Here is a 27,832-nt window from a genome sequence, read left to right on the forward strand (position 1 = left end):
GCTTCTACTCATTGGAGTTTAGAAGAATGAGGTGTGATTTTATTGAAACATAAGATACTGAGGGGGCTCGACAAGGTAGATGCAGAGAGGATGTTTCCATTCGTGGGGGAATCCAGAACTAGGGGGAATAGTTGAAGAAAAAGGTATTCAAGGGCTCGAGGATGATCAGGGCTGGGAACTCAACATCCAAGGGTATTCAACATTCAGGAAGGATAGAATAAAAGAAAAAGGAGGTAGAGTAGCATTGCTGGTTAAAGAGGAGATTAATACAATAGTTAGGAAAGACATTAGCTTGGATGATGTGGAATCTATATGGGTAGAGCTGCAGAACACCAAAGGACAAAAACCATTATTGGAAGTTGTGTACAGACCTCCAAACAGTAGTAGTGATGTTGGGGAGGGCATCAAACAGGAAATTAGGGGTGCATGCAATAAAGGTGCCTCAGTTATCATGGGTGACTTTAATATGCATATAGAATGGGCTAACCAAACTAGAAGCAATATGGTGGAGGAGGATTTCCTGGAGTGCATAAGGGATGGTTTTCTAGACCAATATGTCAAGGAACCAACTAGGGGGGAGGCTATCGTAGACTGGGTGTTGTGAAATGAGAGAGAATTAATTAGCAATCTCGTTATGCAAGGCCCCTTGGGGAAGAGTGACCATAATATGATGGAATTCTACATTAGGATGGAGAGTGAAACAGTTAATTCAGAGACTATGGTCCAGAACTTAAAGAAGGGTAACTTTGAAGGTATGAGCCGTGAATTGGCTAGGATAGATTGGCGAATTATACTTAAGGGGTTGGCAGTGAATGGGCAACGGCAGACATTTAGAGAACGCATAGAAACATAGAAACAGAGAAAATAGGTGCAGGAGTAGGCCATTCCACCCTTCGAGCCTGCACCGCCATTCAATAAGATCATGGCTGATCGTTCCCTCAGTACCCATTTCTTGCTTTCTCTCCATGGCCCTTGATCCCCTTAGCCGTAAGAACATAAGAACAGAAGAATTAGGAACAGACAGGAGTAGGCCATCCAGCCCCTCGAGCCTGCTCCGCCATTCAACAAGATCATGGCTGATCTGGCCGTGGACTCAGCTCCACTTACCCGCCCTCTCCCCGTAACCCTTAATTCCCTTATTGGTTAAAAATCAATCCATCTGTGATTTGAATACATTCAATGAGCTAGCCTCAACTGCTTCCTTGGGCAGAGAATTCCACAGATTCACAACCCTCTGGGAGAAGAAATTCCTTCTCAACTCAGTTTTAAATTGGCTCCCCGGTATTTTGAGGCTGTGTCCCCTAGTTCGAGTCTCCCTGACCAGTGGAAACAACCTCTCTGCCTCGATCTTGTCTATCCCTTTCATTATTTTAAATATTTCTATAAGATCACCCCTCATCCTTCTGAACTCCAACGAGTAAAGACCCAGTCTACTCAATCTATCATAAGGTAACCCCCTCATCTCCGGAATCAGTCTAGTGAATCGTCTCTGTACCCCCTCTAAAGCTAGTATATCCTTCCTTAAGTAAGGTGACCAAAACTACACGCAGTACTCCAGGTGCGGCCTCACCAATACCCTGTACAGTTGCAGCAGGACCTCCCTGCTTTTATACTCCATCTCTCTCGCAGTGAAGGTCAACATTCCATTCGCCTTCCTGATTACCTGCTGCACCTGCAAACTAACTTTTTGGGATTCACCCCCAGGTCCCTCTGCACCGCAGCATGTTGTAATTTCTCCCCATTCAAATAATATTCCCTTTTACTGTTTTTTTTTCCCCCAAGGTGGATGACCTCACATTTTCTGACATTGTATTCCATCTGCCAAACCTTAGCCCATTCACTTAGCCTATCTAAATCTCTGCAGCCTTTGTGTCCTCTACACAACCCGCTTTCCCACTAATCTTTGTGTCATCTGCAAATTTTGTTACACTACACTCTGTCCCCTCTTCCAGGTCATCTATGTATATTGTAAACAGTTGTGGTCCCAGCACCGATCCCTGTGGCACACCACTGACCACCGATTTCCAACCCGAAAAGGACCCATTTATCCCGACTCTCTGCTTTCTGTTAGCCAGCCAATTCTCTATCCATGCTAATACAATTCCTCTGACTCCACATACCTTTATCTTCTGCAGTAACCTTTTGTGTGGCACCTTATCGAATGCCTTTTGGAAATCTAAATACACCACATCCATCGGTACACCTCTATCCACCATGCTCGTTATATCCTCAAAGAATTCCAGTAAATTAAACATGATTTCCCCTTCATGAATCCATGTTGCGTCTGCTTGATTGCACTATTGCTATCTAGATATCCCGCTATTTCTTCCTTAATGATAGCTTTGTATTTTCCCCATTACTGATGTTAAACTAACCGACCTATAGTTACCTGCCTTTTGTCTGCCTCCTTTTTTTTTTTAAATAGAGGCGTTACATTAGCTGCTTTCCAATCAGATGGTACCTCCCCAGAGTCCAGAGAATTTTGGTAGATTATAACGAATGCATCTGCTATAACTTCCGCCATCTCTTTTAATACCTTGAGATGCATTTCATCAGGACCAGGGGACCTGTCTACCTTGAGTCCCATTAGCCTGTCCAGCACTACCCCCCTCGTGATAGTGATTGTCTCAAGGTCCTCCCTTCCCACATTCCCGTGATCAGCAATTTTTGGCATGGCTTTTGTGACTTCCACTGTGAAGACCAAAGCAAAATAATTATTTAAGGTCTCAGCCACTCAGCCATTTCCACATTTCCCATTATTAAATCCCCCTTCTCATCTTCGAAGGGACCAACATTTACTTCAGTCACTCTTTTAAGTTTTATATATCAGTAAAAGCTTTTACGATCTGTTTTTATGTTTTGCGCAAGTTTACTTTCGTGATCTATCTTTCCTTTCTTTATTGCTTTCTTAGTCATTCTTTGCTGTCGTTTAAAATTTTCCCAATTTTCTAGTTTCCCACTAACCTTGGCCACCTTATACTCATTGGTTTTTAATTTGATACTCTCCTTTATTTCCTTGGTTATCCATGGCTGGTTATCCCTTCTCTTACCGCCCTTTTTCACTGGAATATATTTTTGTTGAGCACTATGAAAGAGCTCCTTAAAAGTCCTCCACTGCTCCTCAATTGTGCCACTGTTTAGTCTGTGTTCCCAGTCTACTTTCGCCAATTCTGCCCTCATCCCACTGTAGTTCCTTTTGTTTAAGCATAGTACGCTCATTTGAGACACTACTTCCTCACCCTCAATCACAAATTCAACCATACTGTGATCACTCATTCCGAGAGGATCTTTTACTCGGAGATCGTTTATTATTCCTGTCTCATTACACAGGACCAGGTCGAAGATAGCTTGCTCCCTTGTAGGTTCTGTAACATACTGTTCTAAGAAACAATCCCGTACGCATTCTATGAATTCCTCCTCAAGGCTACCCCATGCAATTTGATTTGACCAATCGATATGTTGGTTAAAATCCCCCATGATTACTGCCGTTCCTTTTTCACATGCCTCCATTATTCCCCTGATTATTGTCCGTCCCGCCGTGAAGTTATTATTTGGGGGCCGATAAACTACGCCCACCAGTGACTTTTTCCCCTTACTATCTCTAATCTCCACCCACAATGATTCAACATTTTGTTCATTAGAGCCAATATCGTCTCTCACAACTGCCCTGATATTATCCTTTATTAACAGAGCTACCCCACCTCCTTTCCCTTCTTGTCTATCTTTCCGAATTGTCAGATACCCCTGTATGTTTAATTCCCAGTCTTGGCCACCCTGCAACCACATTTTAGTAATGGCCACCAAATCATACCCATTTGTAATGATTTGTGCCGTCAACTCATTTACTTTGTTTCGAATGCTGCGTGCGTTTAGGTAAAGTGTTTTAATACTAGTTTTTAAACCATGATTTTTAGTTTTGACACCTCCTGCAGCCCTTTTATATTCAGACATATTGTCCCTTCCTATCACCTTGTGGTTTACACTTACCCCAGTGCTACTCTGCTCTGTTGCCTCCTGCCTTTTGCATTCTTTCTTGGGGTTCTGTTCATCGGAGCTCTCACCCACTCTAACTAGCTCAGAGCCCTCTCCTGGGTTCCCATCCCCTGCCAAGCTAGTTTAAAGCCCACCCAACCGTACTATCCAAAAACACCCGCGAGAACATTGGTCCCGTCTCTGTTGAGGTGTAACCTGTCCGACTTGTACAGGTCCCAAGTACCCCAGAAGCAGACCGAATTGTTCAGGAAACGAAAGCCCTCCCTCCTACACCAACAGGAGAGTGGAGAGCACCAGTTCCAACTGTCACAGGACGAGAGAGTGGAGAGCACCAGTTCCAACTGTCACAGGACAGAGATGTACATCCCTGTCTGGCGTAAAAATTAAAAAGGGAAGGTAGCTCTACCGTGGCTATCAAGGGAAATCAGGGATAGTATTAAAAGCCAAGAAAGTGCCATACAAATTGGCCAGAAATAGCAGCGAACCTGAGGACTGGGAGAAATGTAGAACTCAGCAGAGGAGGACAAAGGATTTGATTAGGGCAGGGAAAATAGAGTAAGAGAGGAAGCTTGCAGGGAACATTGAGACGGACTGCAAAAGCTTCTATAGATATGTAAAGAGAAAAAGGTTAGTAAAGACAAACGTAGGTCCCCTGCAGTCAGAATCAGGGGAAGTCATAACGGGGAACAAAGAAATGGCAGACCAATTGAACAAGTACGGTATTCACTAAGGAGGACACAAACAACCTTCCGGATATAAAAGAGGTCAGAGGGTCTAATAAGGAGGAGGAACTGAGGGAAATCCTTATTAGTCGGGAAATTGTGTTGGGGAAATTGATGGGATTGAAGGCCGATAAATCCCCAGGGCCTGATGGACTGCATCCCAGAGTACTTAAGGAGGTGGTCTTGGAAATAGCGGATGCATTGACAGTCATTTTCCAACATTCCATCGACTCTGGATCAGTTCCCATGGAGTGGAGGGTAGCCAATGTCACCCCACTTTTTAAAAAAGGAGGGAGAGAGAAAACACGGAATTATAGACTGGTCAGCCTGACATCGGTAGTGGGTAAAATGATGGAATCAATTATTAAGGATGTCACAGCAGCGCATTTGGAAAGAGGTGACATGATAGGTCCAAGTCAGCATGGATTTGTGAAAGGAAAATCATGCTTGACAAATCTTCTGGAATTTTTTGAGGATGTTTCCAGTAGAGTGGACAAGGAGAACCAGTTGATGTGGTGTATTTGGACTTTCAGAATACTTTCGACAAGGTCCCACACAAAAGAGATTAATGTGCAAAGTTAAAGCACATGGGATTGGGGGGGTAGTGTGCTGACGTGGATTGAGAACTGGTTGGCAGACAGGAAGCAAAGAGGAGGAGTGAATGGGTACTTTTCAGAATGGCAGGCAGTGACTCGTGGGGTACCGCAAGGTTCTGTGCTGGGGCCCCAGCTGTTTACATTGTACATTAATGATTTAGACGAGGGGATTAAATGTAGTTTCTCCAAATTTGCAGATGACACTAAGTTGGGTGGCAGTGTCAGTTGCGAGGAGGATGCTATGAGGCTGCAGAGTGACTTGGATAGGTTCGGTGAGTGGGCAAATGCATGGCAGATGAAGTATAATGTGGATAAATGTGAGGTTATCCACTTTGGTGGTAAAAACAGAGAGACAGACTATTATCTGAATGGTGACAGATTAGGAAAAGGGGAGGTGCAACGAGACCTGGGTGTCATGGTACATCAATCATTGAAGGTTGGCATGCAGGTACAGCAGGCGGTTAAGAAAGCAAATGGCATGTTGGCCTTCATAGCGAGGGGATTTGAGTACAGGGGCAGGGAGGTGTTACTACAGTTGTACAGGGCCTTGGCGAGGCCACACCTGGAGTATTGTGTACAGTTTTGGTCTCCTAACTTGAGGAAGGACATTCTTGCTATTGAGGGAGTGCAGCGAAGGTTCACCAGACTGATTCCCGGGATGGCGGGACTGACCTATCAAGAAAGCTGGATCAACTGGGCTTGTATTCACTGGAGTTCAGAAGAATGAGAGGGGACCTCATAGAAACGTTTAAAATTCTGACGGGTTTAGACAGGTTAGATGCAGGAAGAATGTTCCCAATGTTGGGAAAGCCCAGAACCAGGGGTCACAGTCTAAGGATAAGGGGTAAGCCATTTAGGACCGAGATGAGGAGAAACTTCTTCACCCAGAGAGTGGTGAATCTGTGGAATTCTCTACCACAGAAAGTTGTTGAGGCCAATTCACTAAATATATTCAAAAAGATGTTAGATGTAGTCCTTACTACTAGGGAGATCAAGGGGTATGGCGAGAAAGTAGGAATGGGGTACTGAAGGTGCATGTTCAGCCATTGAATGGCGGTGCAGGCTCGAAGGACTGAATGGCCAACTTCTGCACCTATTTTCTATGTTTCTATGTAATAAGGGGTCGCCCAATTAGAACTGAGATGAGGATGAATTTCTTCTCAGTTGTAAATCTGTAGAATTCTCTGCCCAGAGAGCTGTGGAGGCGTGTTAATTGAATATATTTAAGGTGGAGATCGACATAATTCTGATCACTAAGGAAATGAAGGGTTATGGAGAGCGGGAAGGGAAGAGAAGCTGAGGCCAGGATCAGATCAGCCATGATCTTATTAAATGGCAGAGCAGGCTTAGTGGAGCCTAATGGCCGACTCCTGCTCCAAATTCTTGTGTGAGAGAGAGAGTCCTTAGCTGAGTCCCCACTATGCAAATGGGATGACATAATGGCTGGACCATCAGGTGTCAGTCACACACAATGTTTGGGATTGTACATAATGATTCCTCCCCAACCCACCACTGAATTGCTAATTATAAGGCATATTCCATAAGTTTAAATACTCAGGTTGTAGTTTTTCTAGCTGAATTTTAGGACAGTTCAGACTGACTAAAGAGGAAAACCTTACCTCTTGAAGACTGCAGGTCTACAGAAAATGGAACTGAACAAAGATTAATGGCTTTCCTTCCATTCGTCAAGCCATCCCAGTGAATAAGATGGAGTATCCCATCATTAGTGGCGATTACCAAGTCATCTTGCATCGACTGCAAACTGAAAAACGTAAGAGTGAAAACATAATTAGTATGGAAACCTTAATCCATTATAATAAAATCGAAGTGGAATTTGCCCAGGTTTATTACCAGCAGAAAGACAGACAACCCAATTCTAAATATTTCTACATTAAAAGAAGTCCGTGTTGCTGATTGTTGTCTGTCGACATTGCCCATGGTTAAACAGAAGCAAAGTCAAAGGCATTCTCCCTGGTGGTGAAAATGCAATATTTTATAGATTTCAGTATTCTACAACACTTTTACACAATTAGAAAAAAATGGCTTCTCACAGAGGTTGGTTAGAATGTGGACAAATCATTGTTGAAGCAGACTCCATAAATTCTCTTAAAACGGAATTAGAAATTGAATTGGAAAAGAACAAATTAAAGGCTGAGTGCAGTGTGGACTGTCAGAGGTGTTGTCTTTCGGATGAGACATTAAATCAAAGCCCCGTCTGTCCTAACAGGTAGCCGTAAAAGATTCAATGCCACTTTTGGAAGAGGAACAGGGGAGTTTTCCCAGTGGTCTGCGCAACCAGGATATCCCTCAACCAACATCACCAACAATAAATTATCTGGTCACTTATCACACTGCTGTGTTTCCTTACATTCATCATCATCATAGGCAGTCCCTCGAATCGAGGATGACTTGCTTCCACGTCAAGAAGTTCACAAGTGTTTCAATGAAGGACCTAATATTCCAGGTCCTGAACTAAATCTTGAAGAATGGAAGATGCGTGTGCGTGGATTTTTGTAACGCGTGGCCGCCGTTGCACACCAGCCACCACACGGGCTTGACAGTGCTTGGTCCAGTAGCAAGGATTAACCAAGACGACTGGAGACCGGCTCTGCCGCACGGGCCTAGTGTGCATACATATCGCAGTTTGGGCTGGCTCGTGCTGCCCCTTGGCCCTCGCCTTTCCCGGGCCCCGAACCCACACCTCTCCTGGGCACCGATCATGTCCCTCTGCAATATTTCGCAGCTCCTTCGCTTCCTGCTGTACCTGCCCACGCTCCAATCACCGACCTGGACCTTGATAATGTCTCTCTTCACTGCCGTTGCTCTCCTGCTCTCGGGAAGGAAATCTGCCGTCCTTACCTGGTGTGGCCTGTGTCTCCAGACCCACAGCAATGTGGTTGACTCTAAACTGCCCTCTGAAATGGTCTAGCAAGCCAACCAGTTGTACTAAACCACTACAAAGAACAGCAGTTCAAGGCGCGGCTCACCACCACCTTCTTGGGGCAATTAGGGATGGGCAATAGATGCGACGCCCACATTCCAACCAATACATTTTTTAAAAACTCACATTTTTGGTGTTCAACTGCACGGCTCACTATCACTCACATCTGGGATTCTTCCTATTCAGTAATCCAAAGTCTCAATGGGTAGGGTGGTCCTGAACCTACAGGTAGCAGGATATCGACCTCTGCTGGGTTAGTAGCCTGAATAAATTCCAGCAGTACTCCTGCATACATATGGGGTTCCCCATGCCTCGGCTCTTCTCAACTTGTGCACAACATATTACAAAGTATTTACAGTATACAAACAGGCCATTTGGCCAAACAGAGCCATGCTGGTGTTTATGCTCCACACGAGCCTCCTCCCACCCTTCTTCAAACCCCATCGACATATCCTTCTATTCCTTTCTCACTCACTTGCTTCCCCTTGAATGCCATTAGCCTCAACTACTTGTTGTAGCGAGTTCCACATTTTAACCACTCTCTGGGAAAAGAAACATAGAAAATAGATGCAGGAGTAGGCCATTCAATATGATTATAGCTGATCATTCAACCTCAGTACCCCACCCCAGCCTTCTCTCCATACCCCCTGATCCCTTTAGCCACAAGGGTCACATCTAACCCCCTTTTGAATATGTCCAACGAACTGGACTCAACAACTTTCTGTGGCAGAGAATTCCACAGGTTCACAACTCTCTGGGTGAAAAGGTTTCTCCTCATCTCAGTCCTATATGGCTTACCCCTTATGCTTAGACTTCCCCAACATCGGGAACATTCTTCCTGCATCTAACCTGTCCAATCCCATCAGAATTTTATACGTTTCTATGAGATCCCCTCTCATTCTTCTAAATTCTTGTGAGTATAAGCCTCGCCGATCCAGTCTTTCCTCATTTGTCAGTCCAGCCATCCCGGGAATCAGTCTGGTGAACCTTCGCTGCACTCCCTCAATAGCAAGCAGGTCCTTTCTCAAATTAAGAGACCAAAACTGCACACAATACTCGAGGTGTGGTCTCACTAAGGCCCTGTACAACTGCAGCAAGACCTCTCTGCTCCAATACTCAAATCCCCTCGCTATGAAGGCCAACATGCCATTTGCTTTCTTCACCGCCTGCTGTACCTGCATGCCTACCTTAAGTGACTGATGTACCATGACACCCAGGTCTCATTGCACCTCCCCTTTTATAAATCTGTCACCATTCAGTTAATAATCTGCCTTCCTGTTTTTGCCACCAAAGTGGATAACCTCACATTTATCCACATTATACTGCATCTGCTATGCATTTGCCCATTCATCTAACCTGTCCAAGTCCCCCTGCAGCCTCTTAGCATCCTCCTCACAGCTCACACTGCCACCCAGCTTAGTGTCATCTGTAAACTTGGAGATATTGCATCCAATTCCTTCGTCTAAATCATTAATGTATATTGTAAATAGCTGGGGTCCCAGGACCCTGCGGCACCCCACTGGTCACTGCCTGCCATTCTGAAAAGGACCCGTTTATTCCCATTCTTTGCTTCCTATCTGCCAGCCATTTCTCTATCCATGACAATACATTACCCCCAATACCATGTGCCTTAATTTTGCACACTAATCTCTTGTGTGGGACCTTGTCAAAAGCCTTTTGAAAGTCTAAATACACCACATCTGGTTCTCCCTTATCCACTCTACGAGTTATATCCTCAAAAAACTCTAGATTTGTCAAGCATGATTTCCCTTTCATAAATCCTTGTTGACTTGGACCGATCCTGTCACTGCTTTCCAAATGCTGCTATTACATCTTTAATAATTGACTCTGGCATTTTCCCCACCTCTGTTGTCAGGCTAACCGGTCTATAATTTCCTGTTTTCTCTCTCCCTCCTTTTTTTTTTTAAAATGTGGGGTTACATTAGCTACCCTCCAATCCATAGGAACTGATCCAGAATCCATGCAATGTTGGAAAATGACCACCAATGCATCTACTATTTCTAGGGCCATTTCCTTAAGTACTCTGGGATGCAGACTATCAAGCTCTGGTGATTTATCGGCCTTCAGTCCCTTCAATTTTCCTAACACCATTTCCTGACTAATAAGGATTTCCCTCAGTTCCCCCTTCTCGCTGGACCCTCGGTCCCCTAGTATTTTCGGGAGGTTATTCGTGTCTTCCTTAGTGAAGACAGAACCGAAGTATTTGTTCAATTGGTCTGCCATTTTCTTGTTCATTATGAATTCACCTGATTCTGACTGCAAGGGACCTACATTTGTTTTCACGAATCTTTTTCTCTTCATATATCTATAGAAGCTTTTGCAGTCAGTTTTTATGTTCCCTGCAAGCTTACTCTCATATTCTATTTTCCCCCTCCTAATTAAACCCTTAGTCCTCCTCTGCTGAATTCTAAATTTCTCCCAGCCCTCAGGTTTGCTGCTTTTTCTGGCCAATTTATATGCCTCTTCCTTGGATTTAACACTTTCACTAATTTCCCTTGTTAGCCACGGTTGAGCCACCTTCCCCTTTTTATTTTTACACCACACAGGGATGTACAATTGTTGTAGTTCTTCCATGTGATCTGTAAATGTCTGCCATTGCCTATCCACCATCAACCCTTTAAGTATCATTCACCAGTCTATCCTAGCCAATTCACGTCTCATACTGTCGAAGTTTCCTTTCAAGTTCAGGATTCTCGTCTCTGAATTAATACCGTCACTCTCCATCTTAATGAAGAATTCTACCATATTATGGTCACTCTTCCCCAGGGGGCCTCGCACAACAAGACTGCTAATTAGTCCTCTCTCATTACACAACACCCAGTCTAGGAATCCCAGGTCTGTAGTTGGTTCCTCGACATATTGGACGAGATAGCCATCCCTAATACACTCTAGGAAATCCTCCTCCATCACACTGCTACCAGCTTGGTTAGCCCAATCTATATGTAGGTTAAAGTTGCCCATGATAACTGCTGTACCTTTATTGCACGCATCCCTAATTTCTTGTTTGATGCCGTCCCCAACCTCACTACGACTGTTTCATGGTCTGTACACAACTCTCACTAACGTTTTCTGCCCTTTGGTGTTTCGCAGCTCTACCTATATAGATTCCACATCATCCATGTTAATGTCCTTCCTTACTATTGCGTTAACCTCCTCTTTAACCAGTAACCCTACCCGACCTCCTTTTCCTTCCTGTAGCCTTCCTGAATATTGAATACCCCTGGATGTTGAGTTCCCAGCCTTGGTTACTCTGGAGCCATGTCTCCGTAAACCCAATTACATCATCTGCGCAGTTAATTCATCCACCTTATTACGAATGCTCCTCGCATTGAGACTCAGAGCCTTCAGGCTTTTTTTTTTTAAAAAACACTCTGTTCTTTTAGAATTATGTTGTAATGTGGCCCTTTTTTTGCCCTTGATTTCTCTGCTCTCCACTCGTTTTTCTCATTCCTACCTTTTGCTTCTGCCCCCTTTTTACTCCCTCTGACTCCCTGCGTTGATTCCCATCCCCTTGCCATTTTAGTTTGAACCCTCCCAAACAGCACTAGCAAACACTCCGCCTATGACATCGGTTCCGGTCCTGCCCAGGTGCAGACCGTCCAGTTTGTACTAATCCCACCTCCCCAGAACCAGTTCCAATGTCCCAGGAATTTGAATCCCTCCCTCTTGCACCATTCCTCAAGCCACATATTCATCTGAGCTACCCTGCGATTCCTGCTCTGACTAGCGCTTGGCACTGGCAGCAATCCTGAGATTACTACCTTTGAGGTCCTACTTTTTAATTTTAACTCCTCGCTCCCTAAATTCAGCTTGTAGTACCTCATCCCGTTTTTTTAAAACCTATATCGTTGGTACCTATATGCACCACGACAGTTGGCTGTTCACCCTCCCCCTCCAGAATGCACTGCAGCCGCTCAGACATCCTTGACCCTTCTGCCAGGGAGGCAACATACCATCCTGGAGTCTCGTTTGCGGCCGCTGAAACGCCCATCTATTCCCCTTACAATAGAATCCCCCAGCACTATATAGCTCTCCCACTCTTTTTCCTGCCCTCCTGATGCCATGAACTTGAATGCTGCTGCCTTCCCCTGATGAGCCACCCCCTCAACAGCACCCAAAATGGTGCATGTGTTTTGGAGAGAGGTGACCGCAGGGGACCCCTGCACTGCCTACCCTTGCTCTTTCTGATGGTCACCCATTCCCTATCTGGCTGTGCAACCTTTCCCTGCTGTGTGACCAACTCACTAAATGTGCTATTCACGCATCCTCAGCATCGTGGATGCTGCAGAGTGAATCCATCTGCAGCTCCAGTGCCGCAATGCGGTCTGTCAGGAGTTGCAGCTGGATACACTTCCTGCACAAGTACTAGTCAGGGACCCACATAGCACAGGAGGAGCATGACACAGGTCTGGGCTCTCCTGCCATGACTTAACCCTGAGATTAACTTAATTTGTAACAATGCCAAAGGTTTCTTACTGCTAAGAAAAATAAAAGATCAAATACTCACCAATCAGCCAATCACTTACCTGCTTGGCTGTGACGTCCCACTTCGATTTCTTCTTACTTCTTTGTTTACCTTCTGCCTCCACACTAGCTAGCCCCCTCCGACTCTCGGTCCTTTGTAGGCCGCTCGACTGCCCGAACTCCCGCTCCTGTGGCCGCCTCCTCTGACTCTCAGGCCTTTATAGGTCGCTCGACTGCCCGAACTCCCGCTCCTGTGGCCACCTCCTCCGACTCTCTGGCCTTTTTAGGCCGCTCAACTGCCCGAACTCCCGCTCTTGTGGCCGCCTCCTCTGACTCTTGGGCCTTTATAGGCCGCTCGACTGCCGGAACTCTCGCTCCTGTGGCCGCTTCCTCCGATTCTCGGGCCTTTATATGCCGCTCGACTGTCTGAACTCCCGCTCCTGTGGCTGCCTCCTCCGACTCTCGGGCCTTTATAGGCCGCTCAACTACCCGAACTCCCGTTCCTGTGGCAGCCTCCTCCGACTCTCGGGCCTTTATATGCTGCTCGACTGCCCGAACTCCAGCTCCTGCAGAAGCTTCTCCTAAATTTCCTATTGGATTTATTAGTGATTACCTTATATTTATGGCCTCTAGTTCTGGTCTCGCCCACAAGTGGAAACATCTATACGTCTACCCCATCAAACCATTTCATAATCTTAAAGACCTCTATCAGGACACTCCTCAGTTTTCTCTTTTCGAGAGAAAAGAGCCCCAGTTTGTTCAATCTTTTCTGATAGGTCTAACTTCTGGTATCATTTTAGAACAGGTACAATGTCCGAAATCCGGAATCCTCGGGTTTGAGTCCATGCCGGTTTTTGGTGTTTTCCAGAGTTCAGACAAGAAAATCAAGAAAACCTAATCCGTGCCAGGTTTTGAGTGTCGAAGTTCAAAATCCGTCAAAACCTGAAATCTGGCACGAATTCAGTTAAGGATTTCGGATTTCAGACTATTGATTTTGTTGTTGATTTTGGGTTTTGCCATATTTCGGACCTTGCCACTCGCCAATTCCCGCCGCCGCATAAGTAGTCTCCTTATTCCTCCTACCAAACTGAACCACTCCACTGTTGGCCGCCTCAAAAATGTCCGGTTTTCTGAGAATAATTCCGGATGACCATCAGCTATGCGCAAAATGTCCGGTTTTCGAAATTCCGTATTCAGGATGTTGCACCTGTGAATCTTTTTTTGCACTCTCTTCAGTGCCTCTGTATTCATTTTATAATATTGAGACCAGAACTGTTTCACAGTACTCAAGTGTGGTATAATCAAGGTTCTGTACAAGTTTAACATAATTTCACTGCTTTTCAATTCTATCCCTCTCGAAATGAACCCCAGTGCTTTGTTTACATTATGGCCTTATTAACATGCGTCACTATTTTGTGATTTGTGTATCTGTACCCCCACATCCCTCTGCTCCACTACCCCATTTAAAGACCAACTTTCCAAGGAGTAAGCAGCCTCCTTATTCTTCCTACCAAAATGTACCACCTCACACATATCTATATTGAAGTTCATTTTCCAATTACGCTCTCTCCCTCAGTTAAATAAGTAGGCTTTATCCCTATGGGAAGTGTATAGCTGTTCCATATCAGCCAAACAAGCTCTTCAGGTGTGGACCTTTTGGTAGGTTGGTGGGTTCCCATGTGTTCTAGGTATCGAGCTGCCGAAGGAAAATCTACTGAGAGGGGGATGAACAAAGATAGCTTTTGCTATTGGCAATAACAGGAGGGTTGTGATTTGACCACCAAGCAGCAATAAAGAGATAAAAAGAAGAAAAAGTACAAATCGAACTGAAATAAAAACAAGTGCTGTAAAAATAAAGCAGGTTAGGTCTGACTGTGGTAAGAGAAACTATGAGCTAACATTTCAGGTGTAGACTTCATCAGAAAGGTGTTCCTATGAAGGTTCCACACCTGAAACATAATCAATTTGTAATTCTCTTTACAGATGCTAGCAGACCCAATATGCATTTCCAGAATTTTCTATTTATACTGCAAGTCCATGCAAACTCTCTCTAGCACACAAGGTGACCAATGAACGGAACAGGACAGCTGCAACTGCTTCGCTTGCTGTCATCAACTATGATAAAAACAGTTATGGGGTTATGGGGGGGGGGGGGAGGGGGGGGGTGGGTGGGTGGGGAGGAACTTAACACAATCACGAGGAAGGTGTTACTCAATAGGATAATGGGACTAAAAGCAAATAAATCCCCTGGACCTGATGGTTTGCATCCTCGGGTCTTGAGAAGAAGCGGCAGGGATTGTGGATGCATTGGTTGTAATTTACCAAAATTCCTTGGATTCTGGAGAGGTCCCAGCAGATTGGAAAACTGCAAATGTAACGTCCCTATTTAAAAAAGGAGGCAGACAAAAGCAGGAACCTATAGACCAGTTAGCCTAACATCTGTGGTTAGAAAAATGTTGGAGTCTATTATTAAAGAAGCAGTAGCAGGACATTTGGAAAAAGCATAATTCAGTCAGGCAGAGTCAGCATGGATTTATGAAGGGGAAGTCATGTTTGACAAATCTGCTGGAATTCTTTGAGGATGTAACGAACAGGGTGGATAAAGGGGAACCAGTGGATGTGGTGTATTTGGACTTCCAGAAGGAATTTGACAAGGTGCCACATAAAAGGTTACTGCATAAGATAAAAGTTCATGGGGTTGGGGGTATTATAGTAGCATGAATGGAGGATTGGCTAAATATCAGAAAACAGAGTCTGGATAAATGGTTTGTTCTCGGGTTGATAATCAGTAACTAGTGGGGTGCCACAGGGAACAGTGCTGGGACCCCAGCTATTTACAATCCATATTAACAACTTGGATGAAAGGACCAACCGAGTGTAACGTAACCAAGTTTGCTAACAATATAAAGATGGGAGGAAAAGCAATGTGTGAGGAGGACACAAAAAATCTGCAAAAGGACATAGACAGGCTAAGTGAGTGGGCAAATATTTGGCAGATGGAGTAGAATGTTGGAAAGTGTGAGGTTATGCACTTTGGCAGAAAAAAAAAATCGAAGAGCAAGTTATTATTTAAATGGAGAAAAATTTGCATAGTGCTGCAGTACAGCAGGACCTGGGGGTCCTGATGCATGAAACACAAAAGGTTAGTATGCAGGTACAGCAAGTGATCAGGATGGCCAATGGAATCTTGGCCTTTATTGCAAAGGGGATGGAGTATAAAAGCAGGGAATTGGTGAGGTCACACCTGGAATACTGCATACAGTTTTGGTTTCCATATTTAAGAAAGGATATATTTGCTTTGGAGGCAGTTCAGAGAAGGTTCACTAGGTTGATTCCAGAGATGAGGGGGTTGACTTATGAGGAAAGGTTGAGAAGGTTGGGCCTCTACTCATTGGAATTCAGAAGAATGAGAGGTGATCTCATCGAAACGTATCAGATTATGAGGGGGCTTGACAAGGTGGAAGCAGAGAGAATGTTTCCACTGATAGGGGAGGCTAGAATTAGGGGGCATAATCTTAGAATAGTGGGCCGCCCATTTAAAACTGAGATGAGGAGGAATTTCTTCTCTCAGAGGAATTCGCTGCCTCAGGAAGCTGGGTCACTGAATAAATTTAAGACAGAGAGTTTCTTAACCGATAAGGGAATAAGGAGTTAAGGGGAGCAGGCAGGTAAGTGGACCCAAGTCCATGATCGGATCAGCCACGATTGTATTAAATGGCAGAGCAGGCTGAAGGGGCCGTATGGCCTACTCCTGCTCCTATTTTTTATGTTCTTATGCTCTTTATACATGATTTTTAGTGCTGCATTTGCCTTCAGGAGGGATATGAACAGGGCATGAGAAATCAAATAGACTGCCAAGTAAAGAGCTGCTCTGTTTCAGCGGGAGCCAAAACCACCTGACTCTTTGACCAGTGAATTCCCATGATAATTTTCCAGGTAACACCTGGAGCCAACAGTGGCCCAGAATGCTTTGTGTACCATAACATCAGAACTTTTGTCAATGCTATTACTTGTACTAATCTGCCAGCATCAATGTAGCTCTTCAAGTCAACAGCCAATACACCACTTGATTGCAGAATAAATTATACTAAGACTCTTCTGCTCATAGGCACTGAATGTTTTATTTTAAGAGCATAAAAAATAGGAGCAGGATTTGGCCCTTTGGCCCCTTGATCCACCATTCAATAAGATCATGGCTGATCTGATCTTGGCCTCGACGCCACTTCCCTGCCTGCTCCCCATAACCTTGACTCCCTTTTCTTCTAGTTTTCTTCTAGTTTGTTAAAGCAATGTGTGATCCCATTTACACACACTGCACAGGTATTCATCCAAATACTGGGTAATACTGCTCTATACTTCAGTAACAGGTGACTAGGCATGGGGGAATGAAGTAATCTGATGAAGTGAGTGGTGGTTTTAACTAATTAGAAACACAATTACTTCCTGCTATATTAAAGAATATGGTAGAAGTCAGAATGAACATCACAAGGCATGCCTAACCATGGCGTGAAAAGTAATCTTTATCCTGTTTGAATAGCTGGAGTTGCCCAACACACTGGTGGAGTCCCTCACTTGTGTAGAAAGAAAACAAAATGGAAAGCCCACTTACACATCAGCCTCACAGCTAAACCACTGCACTCCAGTGGTAACTGGCAAGAAAAAGCAAAAGAAAAATGCAGCCACAATATATAAATTTTTCCAGTTTTTTTTACTCCACATTACATTCACAAGGCGAAATAATGAAGTTTAATGAGAACTGATTGTTTATGTGGTCGCTACACAATTCCATAAATAAAGAAGACCCCACCCTGAAATGGTTTGCCGCAATTATTTAATATCATTTGGTATTAGAAATCAGAATGATTCTTCAGATTATGGGCTACACATGTCAGCATCAAATGAAGAAGCAGAGGGGAAATAGCATGACAAAATGAAGAATGACCTATATAAATGTGAGATACATATAAAGGGATTATTCAGCTCTCAATTTCACATTTAAAAATAGTTTTGTAATTTCAGTTGTATTGAGGCTACTTTCCACCTGGCATAAGACTCTAGCACTGTTACATGGTGTACTCCATTTTGACAGACCGGCAAACTTCAAGTTTCCTGCAATACCATAGCTTTTCCCTAAATATTTTTGGCAAAATACAATAAACTCAAGTTAGCTGAATCATAAGAAGTTACATCCAAAAGATTAAAGCTTGGATCAAAGTTGAAATCACGAATGCATCAAGAACAAACAATAGCTATTTTACAAAAATTGCAAAGCAATTTGCAACACAAGAGACTGGAATGTTCAAGCATTACCTTGTGATTTGTGCTTCGAAATCTAGCACTTTCTTCAACTCTACAGTTAGGGATGGAGCACATTGTTCCTCCTTGTAACCTGGAGTTACTTTCACTCTTGGATTTCCTCTGTAATAAAAGCAAAGTCAGATTGTTAGAACAATATGTGATCACATTTACACATTGAGTGCAAGTATTCATTCAAATATTGAGGGATACTACATTATATTCACAACTGAGGAGGCCGTACCAACAAAATTATTTTCGACTGTAAAATCCATTTTAAATCGGTTAGAATTTAAAGAATTGAGGTTAAAAAGCTGGTCATGCGGTTGATAATTTTTGGCAGAAACAACAAACAAGGGTGGCTCCGTGGGTAGCACACTTGCCTCCGAGTCAGAAAATTGTGGGTTCAAGTCCCACTCCAGGGACTCATGTAGGCTGACACTCCAGTCATCATAGGCAGTCCCTCAAAATGGAGGAAGATTTTCTTCCACTCTAAAAATGAGTCAGGTGGCTGAACGAGAACCACAGTCCCTGTCACAGGTGTTGAGGGAAAGGGTGGGTGGGACTGGTTTGCCACATGCTCTTTCCGCTGCCTGCATGCTCTCGGCGAAGAGACTCGAGGTGCTCAGCGCCCTCCCGGATGCACTTCCTCCACTTAGGGCGGTCTTTGGCCAGGGACTCCCAGGTGTCAGTGGGGATGTTGCACTTTATCAGGGACTCTTCGAGGGTGTCCTTGTAACGTTTCCTCTGACCACCTTTGGCTCGTTTGACGTGAAGGAGTTGAGTAGAGCGCTTGCTTTGGGAGTCTCGTGTCTATGTGGCCTGCCCAGTGGAGCTGATCAAGTGTGGTCAGTGCTTCAATGCTGGGGATGTTGGTCTGGACGAGGACTCTAATGTTGGTGCATCTGTCCTCCCAGGGGATTTGTAGGATCTTGCTGAGGCATTCATTGGTGGTACTTCTCCAGTGACTTGGTGGCTACTGTACATGGTCCATGTCTCTGAGCCATACAGGAGGGCGGGTATTACTACAGCCCTGTAAGACCATGAGCTTGCTGGCAGATTTGAGGGAGTGGTCTCCAAACACACTCTTTTCCTCTGGCTACCGAAGGCTGCACTGGCACACTGGAGGCAGTGTTGAATCTCGTCGTCAATGTTTGCTCTTCTTGATAAGAGGCGCCAGAGGTATGAGAAATGGTCCACGTTGTCCAGGGCCGCGCCATGGATCTTCATGACTTGGGGGGGTGGGGGGGGGGGGGGCAGTGCTGTGCGGCGAAGACAGACTGGTGGAGGACCTTTGTCTTACGGATGTTTAGCGTAAGGCCCATGTTTCGTATGCATCAGTAAATACGTTGACTATGACTTGGAGTTCACCCTCTATGTGCGCAGATGCAGTCCGTGTACTGTAAGCTCGATGACAGAGGTTGGGGTGGTCTTGGACCTGGCCTGGAGACGACGAAGTTTGAATAGGTTCCCACTGGTTTTCTAGTTTAGTTCCACTCCAGCGGGGAGCTTGTTGACCGTGAGGTGGAGCATGGCAGCAAGGAGGGTTCGGGCGATGATGCAGCCCTGTTTGACCCCAGTCCGGACGTGGATTGGGTCTGTAATGGGTCCGTTGGTAAGGATCACGGCCTGCTTGTCAGCGTGGAGCAGGCGGAGGATGGTGACAAACTTTTGGGGGCATCCAAAACAGAGGAGGACGCTCCATAGACCCTCGCGGTTGACCGTGTCAAAGGCCTTTGTAAGGTCGAAGACAACCGTGTATAAGGGCAGATGATGTTCCCTGCATTTTTCCTGCAGCTGTCACGCTGTAAAAATCATGTCCATTGTGCCCTGTAGGGGACGAAATCCGCACTGTGACTCCGGGAGGAGTCCCTCAGCCACAGGAAGCAGACGGTCGAGGAGGACTCTAGCGATGACTTACCCAGTAGCTGATAACAGGGAGATTTCTCTGTAGTTGCTGCAGTCGGATTTGTCCCCTTTTTCAAAGATGGTTGCGATCACTGCATCTCAGATCTCCCGACGTGCTCTCCTCCCTCCAGATGAAAGAAATGAGGTCGTATATTCGCGCCACCAGTGCCTCTCCGCCATACTTCAGTGCCTCAGTGAGGATTCCATCTGCTCCCGTAGCCTTGTTGTTCTTAAGCTGTCTTATGGCTTTTTCTACCTCCTGCAGTGCTGAGGTTTTACTGAGGTGGTGGCGGGTAGCATGCTGCAGGATGGAGCAGAGAACATTCGAGTCAAAGGCAGAGTCTCTATTGAGGAGATCTTTGAAGTGCTCCTTCCAGCGGGCCCTGACTGCGGTGTCCAGTGCAGTGCTGAGGGAGTGCAGCACTGTTGTTTAGATGAGACGTTAAATCGAGGCCCCATCTGCTCTTTCAGGTGGATATAAAAGAAACCCACGGCACTATTTTGAAGAGCAGCAGGGGAGCTATCACCAGTCTCCTGGTCAATATTTAGCCCTCAATCAGCACAACAAAAACAGATTATCTGGTCATCACATTGCTATTTGCGCAAAGCAAGCTCCCACAAATTGGCTGCTGCATTTCCCACTTTACAACAGTGTCTGCACTCCAAAAGTACTTCTTCATTGGTTGTAAAGCGCTTTGAGGTCCGGTGGTCATAAAAGGCACTAGATAAATGCAAATCTTTCTTTAAAAATTTCCACTGCCTTCTATACAGTTAAATTCTTACCAAAGCTTATATCTGATTGCAAAATAACTATCATTCATACTGGACAATATGGAAACAATGAATAAGCAGTGAAGTTTTGTCATTGCTGCATTAGGCAAGCAAGACCGCCCATAGGTTATCAAAAAGAGACATAACAAATAATTCTTCATCCATGCACTCAGTTAAAAAAAAATTCAGTGATGTATACGTTTGTCAGCTTTCAGAAGTTCCAAGTTGACGGAGAAATGAAATGAAACCACATTTTAAGACTACACATTAAAATCCAATTTCTACATCCATTTCATATATTGAACGTGTACATTAGAAAACTACTGGCAAATTGCTTCTCGGAATGAAGTTAAGAATCAGAAGACCCTCATTTAAAGACTCTGGAATTACCACCCTTTATGTTAAAAGATTGCCCAGTTCATGCCAGATTGCTGAGAGCTGAAAGCCATAGCGGGATGAAAAATCTGCAAGGAGATCTATTGCATCCTGAAAAGTTCACCTACAGTTTGATCTGAAACAGTGTGAACATTCCACCCTGCCAGCTAAAAGAGGATAGCAAGAAAACTGGGGAGAAAAGGATAGGGACAGAATTACAGATGATCAGTTCGGAGCCTGCTAAGATCTGAAAGCATCACGGGGCTTGTGGGCTGAAAGAAAATGGGCCTAAAATTGAGGTCGGAGGCTTCCTTCGTACGAACGCCTCCAAACCGAAAAAAAATCTACGAATCTACCTGTTGGTCCCGGAGAAACGTAGGATCCCGGTCGGAGGCCTAGATTCGCTGCGCATCGCATGGGGACCTGCCTTCAAGGTGCGCAAGTCCAAGCTGGAGTCACGTGGGCCTGGACAACCTATCACAATGCAGTATTCTCATTGATAATAATGGGAACTCCGTTTGATAGTAATGGGAACTCGCACAATGAGGAAAAACTCTAAAACACCCAAATACAGTGTAATAAATAAAAGAACACCTCACATATTTAAAATTAATTGTAATTAAAGTTAATTAAATATTTTAGAAAAAAAATATTTTTTGTAATTTTTTTTGATGTGTTTGAAATAAACTTACCTGAATGGACAGGGTTTGGAAACATAAAAATGTGTTTTTCAATTAATTTTTTTATGTTTTAAAACACTTCCGCTGGTAAATGTAGGCTATGCACCTGCTTTCACCAGGCGCAAGAGTTTGAAGGACATTCGCTGGGCATGAGTTATGCAAATAGCCCAATTTCGGCCGTGTGAATGTCCTTCCTGTGATGATGAGTTCGATCTATCAAGACAGATCGGAAAAGCGCATGCGCATCACGCCCCGAAAACGGGCTTTTGCGAGGCCTCGCCATGTCTGTGCACACTCTGTATGGACCCAGCGATGCCGGAATTTTAGCCCAATATTTCCATCGATCTTTCCAAATCAGAAGACTTCGGCACATTAATTACAGCGATTATCTTTCTAGAAAGATTCTCATGTTCAAATGTTTCCATCTCTAACACCATCACCAAGGCACCAGCAATTCAATGACATGAGCAATGCCAATTATAAGGGATTGTCAAGACCAAACAAATAATTCATCTCTCAAAAACAAAACAATGCATTGAATCTTGGAACATGCATAATTCAACATCCATTTGATCTGCACAGTTTGTTGACCAACTGCGAGACTGTCTTCTTAAAGTACCAGTCAACTGCTACAACTGGATCTACTCAGCTTCCTCAGAGAAACGAGAGAAGATTGGCTCATTACACCCACTGCTATTTACTTGACATATGTGCCCAAATTCAGAATTAATGTTGGATTGTCAAAAATGCTTTGTATGCCATTTAGCAAGTCCATCAACACCTCTATAAAGAAATTCTTAAACTAAATGAGTTAACAAGTGTGCCAGCATGAAAACATATTTTTAGTATGAAAAACAGTATTTGGTTGCATGCACAGTACCAACAGCCAGCTTTACAGATAAAGGGCTGGATTTTTGGCTCATTTGCGCCTCAGTGGGGCGTCATGATGGGCGTCCAGGATTTACTGCCCTGCCGGAAGATTCGGCTATTGGTTTGCACCACCGCAAAAACTTCCCGTCCCGCCCTCCGTTTTTAGTGTGATGATGACGTCAATCAAAGTGCAATGCTGCGCTAGCGCCCCGGATGGGACTTTCGGCATCAACGCCTCATTTAACGTCCGCCCTAGGAAACGCCTGAAAAAAACAGGCAGCCCCAGGGTGCGGCAGGTGGTATTTTTAAGAGGAATGAGGATCCTAAATCGTAGGTCATATTGACTACAACAGTTGCGTGCACAACGCTGTGTGAAGCTCCAACTTGCAAACTTCACTTTTAGCTGCCATTACATTGCCCGTACAATTTCAATGAGAAAATTTAATGGAGGCATTACTAGTTTGCCAGCGTATCATGCTCCATGCTATTGCCAGGCGGTGTCAAGTTAGAGAAGGACTCTTGGCCATGTTGGCCCACGGATGAGGAGAGGCCGAAGACGTCCAGAGAGGTGGACTTACCCCCCACGGGTTTACTGGCACCACGCTCAGACCCCCAGCTCTCTGAGGAGCAGTGTGCGAGACGGTTGCGCTTCTGAAAGGAGGTGGTGATAGAGATATGCCATCTCCTACACACAGACCAATGCCTGCACCGCTTTGGAGGCAGCCTTTAATTGTCAACAGGTATCCAAATTCATTGTGGTGTGCTGCATGTTGCACAGCACGACGGGAGGGAGAGGGGGAGGGGGAGAAAAATAAAGAAAAGAAAGAAAGAAAGGAGAGAGAGAAAGAAAAAAGAAAGAAAGGAAAAAAAAGTAAAGGAAAGAAAGAAAGAAAGAAAGAAAGGAAGGAAGGAAAGAAAAGAAAGAAAAGAAAAGGAAAGGAAAGGAAGAGAGACAACGATGAGGAGGAGGAGCCTGGCAAGGCCCCCATTGGATAGCCACCCCATCCATGGGGGAGGCAGCATGGAGATGCTGCTGGACCAACACTCGCACGTCGCCACCTCGCAATGGACTGGCTCTCTTAAATGGAGGAAACTAGAGGGATGGAACGAATACTGGACACGCTATGTGCCCCCATAAAGGCACTTTCTCCGGTGAACGTTGGAATGATGCACAATACAGCAATGGCAAATGAGTCATAAATTTTACAGCAACAACACCCCTCACCAAAATAAAACCATACAATATACAACATTATGTTGCAGAGCACTGAACAACAATGAAACTTCTTTACCTTCGCAAGTTTCGGCTCTGGTACACAAAGTCCATTGTGTAACGCCTGACTTAATGCCAATAGTCCTCCAATTTACATTTGCACCGAAACTTGTACTCGAAGGCGCAAACTATTTTCAGGCGCTAACTTTAACACCCTGAAATCCAAAAACCCAAAATGCAGCCCAAAATCTAGCTGCAGGTTCTATTCCAACTTGCAATCCCAAAGTAAGCAGCGCAAGATCACATCTATGACTCAAATGGGCCCTTCGGAGGGAGATTAAAATGTCAATATAAAAGAACATCAAACCAATGTACAACACTAACCGACTTAGTTACACAGCAAAATGGCAGATCACCTGCCCATAGGGTATTGTTCTTAAAAAAAATTATTTTCTACCATAATTTTTTTTAAAGTTTAATCTCAGAATAATTTTTTGTACACAGTACAAACCAAAGTAGTGAGGTACTTCATTTAAGATATTCACAAACCAGTTACAGACCTATTTATTTTTTCCAGTCAGCATAAAAGGAGAGAGCTTTACAATTATTGAATACTGTGGCATAAAACCCTGAAAATAAGGTGAAGGGCATCTCGTCTGAACGTCATCCATGCCAATGTTGGGCATTATCAGCATACATATGGAAGATAAATCCCACGCATATGGATAATGTGACTGAGGAGCAGCATGTAGATGAGGTATTGAAGGCCAAGGACGGAACTTTGGAGCATTCTCAATTTGACACGGACTAGGATGAAAAACAATGCAGATGTGCTCGTTTTCCTGTAATGGGGTGGGAATATAACCAAGTGAGGGGTACTCCAGAGATGAGCTCAGAGGAGACACAATGGAAGATGGAATGGCCAGCCTGCAGAACAGTCCCAGTTACAAAAAATGTGGTTGGGAACATTGACCAGGATTGCCTTCATGCTGTGGGTGGTAAATGGACTGTAGTAATATGAGCAGGGAGTGGTGGAGGGGGAAGATGGGTAGCGGTAGCAATGATGCATCTGAGCACCTTAAAGAAAGATAATATGGTTATAGAATTGTATAATCATACAGCACAGAAAGAGGCCATTCAGCCCATCATGCTTGTGCTGGCTCTTTTAAAGAGCTATCCAATTAGTTTAAAGAAGATGGAGAGGTTGAGGGTCACCTCTCCAAGGAAGGAGTCCGATCATAGCAGTTTTGAAGGATGGGACAACAGCCTGTGGAAAAGGGCCATTGATCACGTCAGCAAGCAGTAGTTCAAGGAAAGTAATTGTGCAGTGGGAAGTGTCAAATATGGAGATAGGACTAACGGAGATGAGCCTGATTCAGCTGGGGGGGGGGGGGGGGAAAGAGGGAAGAGAGCGAGAGCGAGAGCGAGAGAGGAGAGAGGGGGGGGACTAGAGTATTGAGAGGTCAGATTTGGGACAGAGGAGGCGGAGTCTGAAGCAGCCAGATAGTCTCAATCTTGCTTAAAAATTTCATGAGCTTCTTGAATTGCTGTTTATTGAAAGTCACAACCTTGACTTTTGTTTGAGGTTGTGGAACTCCAACAGCTGGCAGGCCAGGAAGAAGAAAACCAAATGCGGGCAGAACATTCACCATTTATATCGCTGCTCTGGTTCTCCTGTCTCCTACTGTGTGGCGGGAAAGTCTACTTCTAGAGGTGACACTCTACTTTTCTAGAGGCAGTAGCAGCGCAAAATGCTGCAAGAGCAAATGTGGGGAACTGGAAATGGCAATAACTAATCAAGGGGGCTTTACTCTGCAATGTATGTGATACCCAACACGAGTACTGGAGGTATAAATTGTTATGGGGAGGGAGGAGGGGGAAAATATAAATGGCCGAAATTGTCTCGTGCCTTGTCTGGGGGCGATAACCTTCCGGGCCCAGGTCAGTTATCGCCGGGCCAGGAAGTGCCCATTGTGCACTCAGGCATTCCACCTCATTGCAGGGGTGCTCCTGAGGAGTCAGTTAAAAGGGAGGGCCGCTGCGGACTCTGTAGGCCCTTTTATGACCACCAGAGGCAATCTCGATCGGGTCAGTGACCCAGCAACCAAAGAGGTGCGCCGGGCTGCATAATGGTGGCCCGGTCGAGACGAGAGCCACCACTGTCAGGTCGCCGGAAGAATCGATTGACAAAAAAAATGACAGCTTCCCCGGGCGCACACGGCCTCCCCTTTAAGGGGGGTGCCCGGGCGGATGTCAACATCCTGCCCCCCCCCTCCAAAACTGGTGCTGACATCGTCTCGCGCCAGCCTCGCATCCTGCGAGGCAATTTTTCCCACAATGCACAAAGGGGTCGCCGCGTACCCGATGATGTCACTGCCGGGCACGCGTCGGCCCAAGGTACAAATCGCAGGGCGGGGCGCACCGCGCCGCTAACTTCAAATCGCCCTGGGCGTAACCGCCGCCCACCCCTAGGTGAAAAGGCAATTGCATCCCATTAAAGTCTCCCAGCTAACGGTGCAGAAAAGGGCCAATTTCGGCCCCAATAAGTTTTTAATTTCATAGCAATTATTCCCTTCACTTGATGAATAAAAATTCAATAAAAGAATAAGTTACAGTTCTTTCCTAATGGTAGCATACTTCGATATTTCAGAAACTTACCACCACACTATTTCTTGGGTATTCTGGCCACTATTCAGGGCACTCCCTTTAAGACATGCCTTTTTTTTTAAGTCATAAAGTAGGCATGCAGGATATGACCATTAAACAGTACACACACCAATAGAAGGAAATGTTTCAACTCTGCTGCCACATCAGCAACATTTGCATTTCTTGGATGAGGCGTCTTGTGAAACAAATTGCTGAAGAAATTGGAATCAGCCCTCTCTAATTGACCTGCTGCTCTCCTACTTTCCAACACAAATCTAACTTGGTTCGCGAGTTTATATATTTACATGCACAGAAATACTCAATCTATGTTGTTAGATGATTACAAAGATATTGGGAAAGGTTATTTTGTGCTTCTTCATAATTAGCGTAATAAAGTACAGGTGAATTTACACAGGCATCGTTGATCAATTTTAAGATGCACATAATAAGCAGAAATATATACTGTGGGCAATTCTAACCCCAATGTGCCATCTCAAAATATACAAAAAAAAAATTCCCATTTCTATGACAACACCAGGCAGTTTTAAATTTAAGGTTGAGCAGACATCAGTATTTCTATCCATCTGCAAGCGGAGCCCATTCTCGCAATTGAACCAACCCAACAACCCACAGAAGGGTGGGATTCATTTCTCTATGACCGGTATATGATTACGGTTCTTTCCTTTGTGCATGAATAGCACTTTGAAACAAATTTAAGAAAGCACAAGTTTAACTGCACTCAACGCAAATCTTACTTAAAGCCAGAATGTCAGCAGTAACATTACACAATTAAGTGCTTATTTATTGGTATAGGCCTTGGGCAAAAAAAAAATCAAGCTGGAGAAGAGAAGCCTTTGCTACAAGTGCATTTGCCCAACTTTACAATTATAAACAGGACCAGAATTGCTTTGCCAAAAAAAAGCAAAGTGCCTACGAGCCACCATTTGCCACTTTAATTGCAGTAATTTACTGTTTACAGGATAACAAATATTGTACACTTTTCACTGGTACATAAATATAATTTGCCAGGCTCCATAGTTCTTAGGGGGGAGGCCGTCTTAGACTGGGTGTTGTGTAATGAGAGAGGATTAATTAGCAATCTTGTCATGCGAGGCCCCTTGGGGAAGAGTGACCATAATATGGTGGAATTCTACATTAGGATGCAGAATGAAACAGTTAATTCAGAGACCATGGTCCAGAACTTAAAGAAGGGTAACTTTGAAGGTATGAGGTGTGAATTGGCTAGGATAGATTGGCGAATGATACTTAAGTGGATGGGCAATGGCAGACATTTAGAGACCACATGGATGAACTACAACAATTGTACATCCCTGTCT

General features: G+C 44.6%; 1 protein-coding gene across 2 annotated transcripts in view; it reads right to left on the bottom strand.

Annotated features, from left to right (window-relative positions):
- The window catches only part of ric1 (RIC1 homolog, RAB6A GEF complex partner 1), a 266,797-nt gene that overhangs the window by 113,020 nt on the left and 125,945 nt on the right, over nt 1-27,832 (bottom strand). For both annotated transcript variants that reach the window (XM_070888453.1, XM_070888452.1), the window contains exons 4-5: nt 18,048-18,155; nt 6,931-7,073 (exon numbers count right to left, since the gene is read on the bottom strand). In XM_070888453.1, coding sequence (XP_070744554.1) covers nt 6,931-7,073; nt 18,048-18,155 — 251 coding nt within the window. The remainder of the gene's footprint in view (nt 1-6,930; nt 7,074-18,047; nt 18,156-27,832) is intronic.

This window comes from Pristiophorus japonicus, chromosome 1 (assembly GCF_044704955.1).
Source record: "Pristiophorus japonicus isolate sPriJap1 chromosome 1, sPriJap1.hap1, whole genome shotgun sequence".
Classification (NCBI taxonomy): Eukaryota; Metazoa; Chordata; class Chondrichthyes; family Pristiophoridae; genus Pristiophorus; species Pristiophorus japonicus.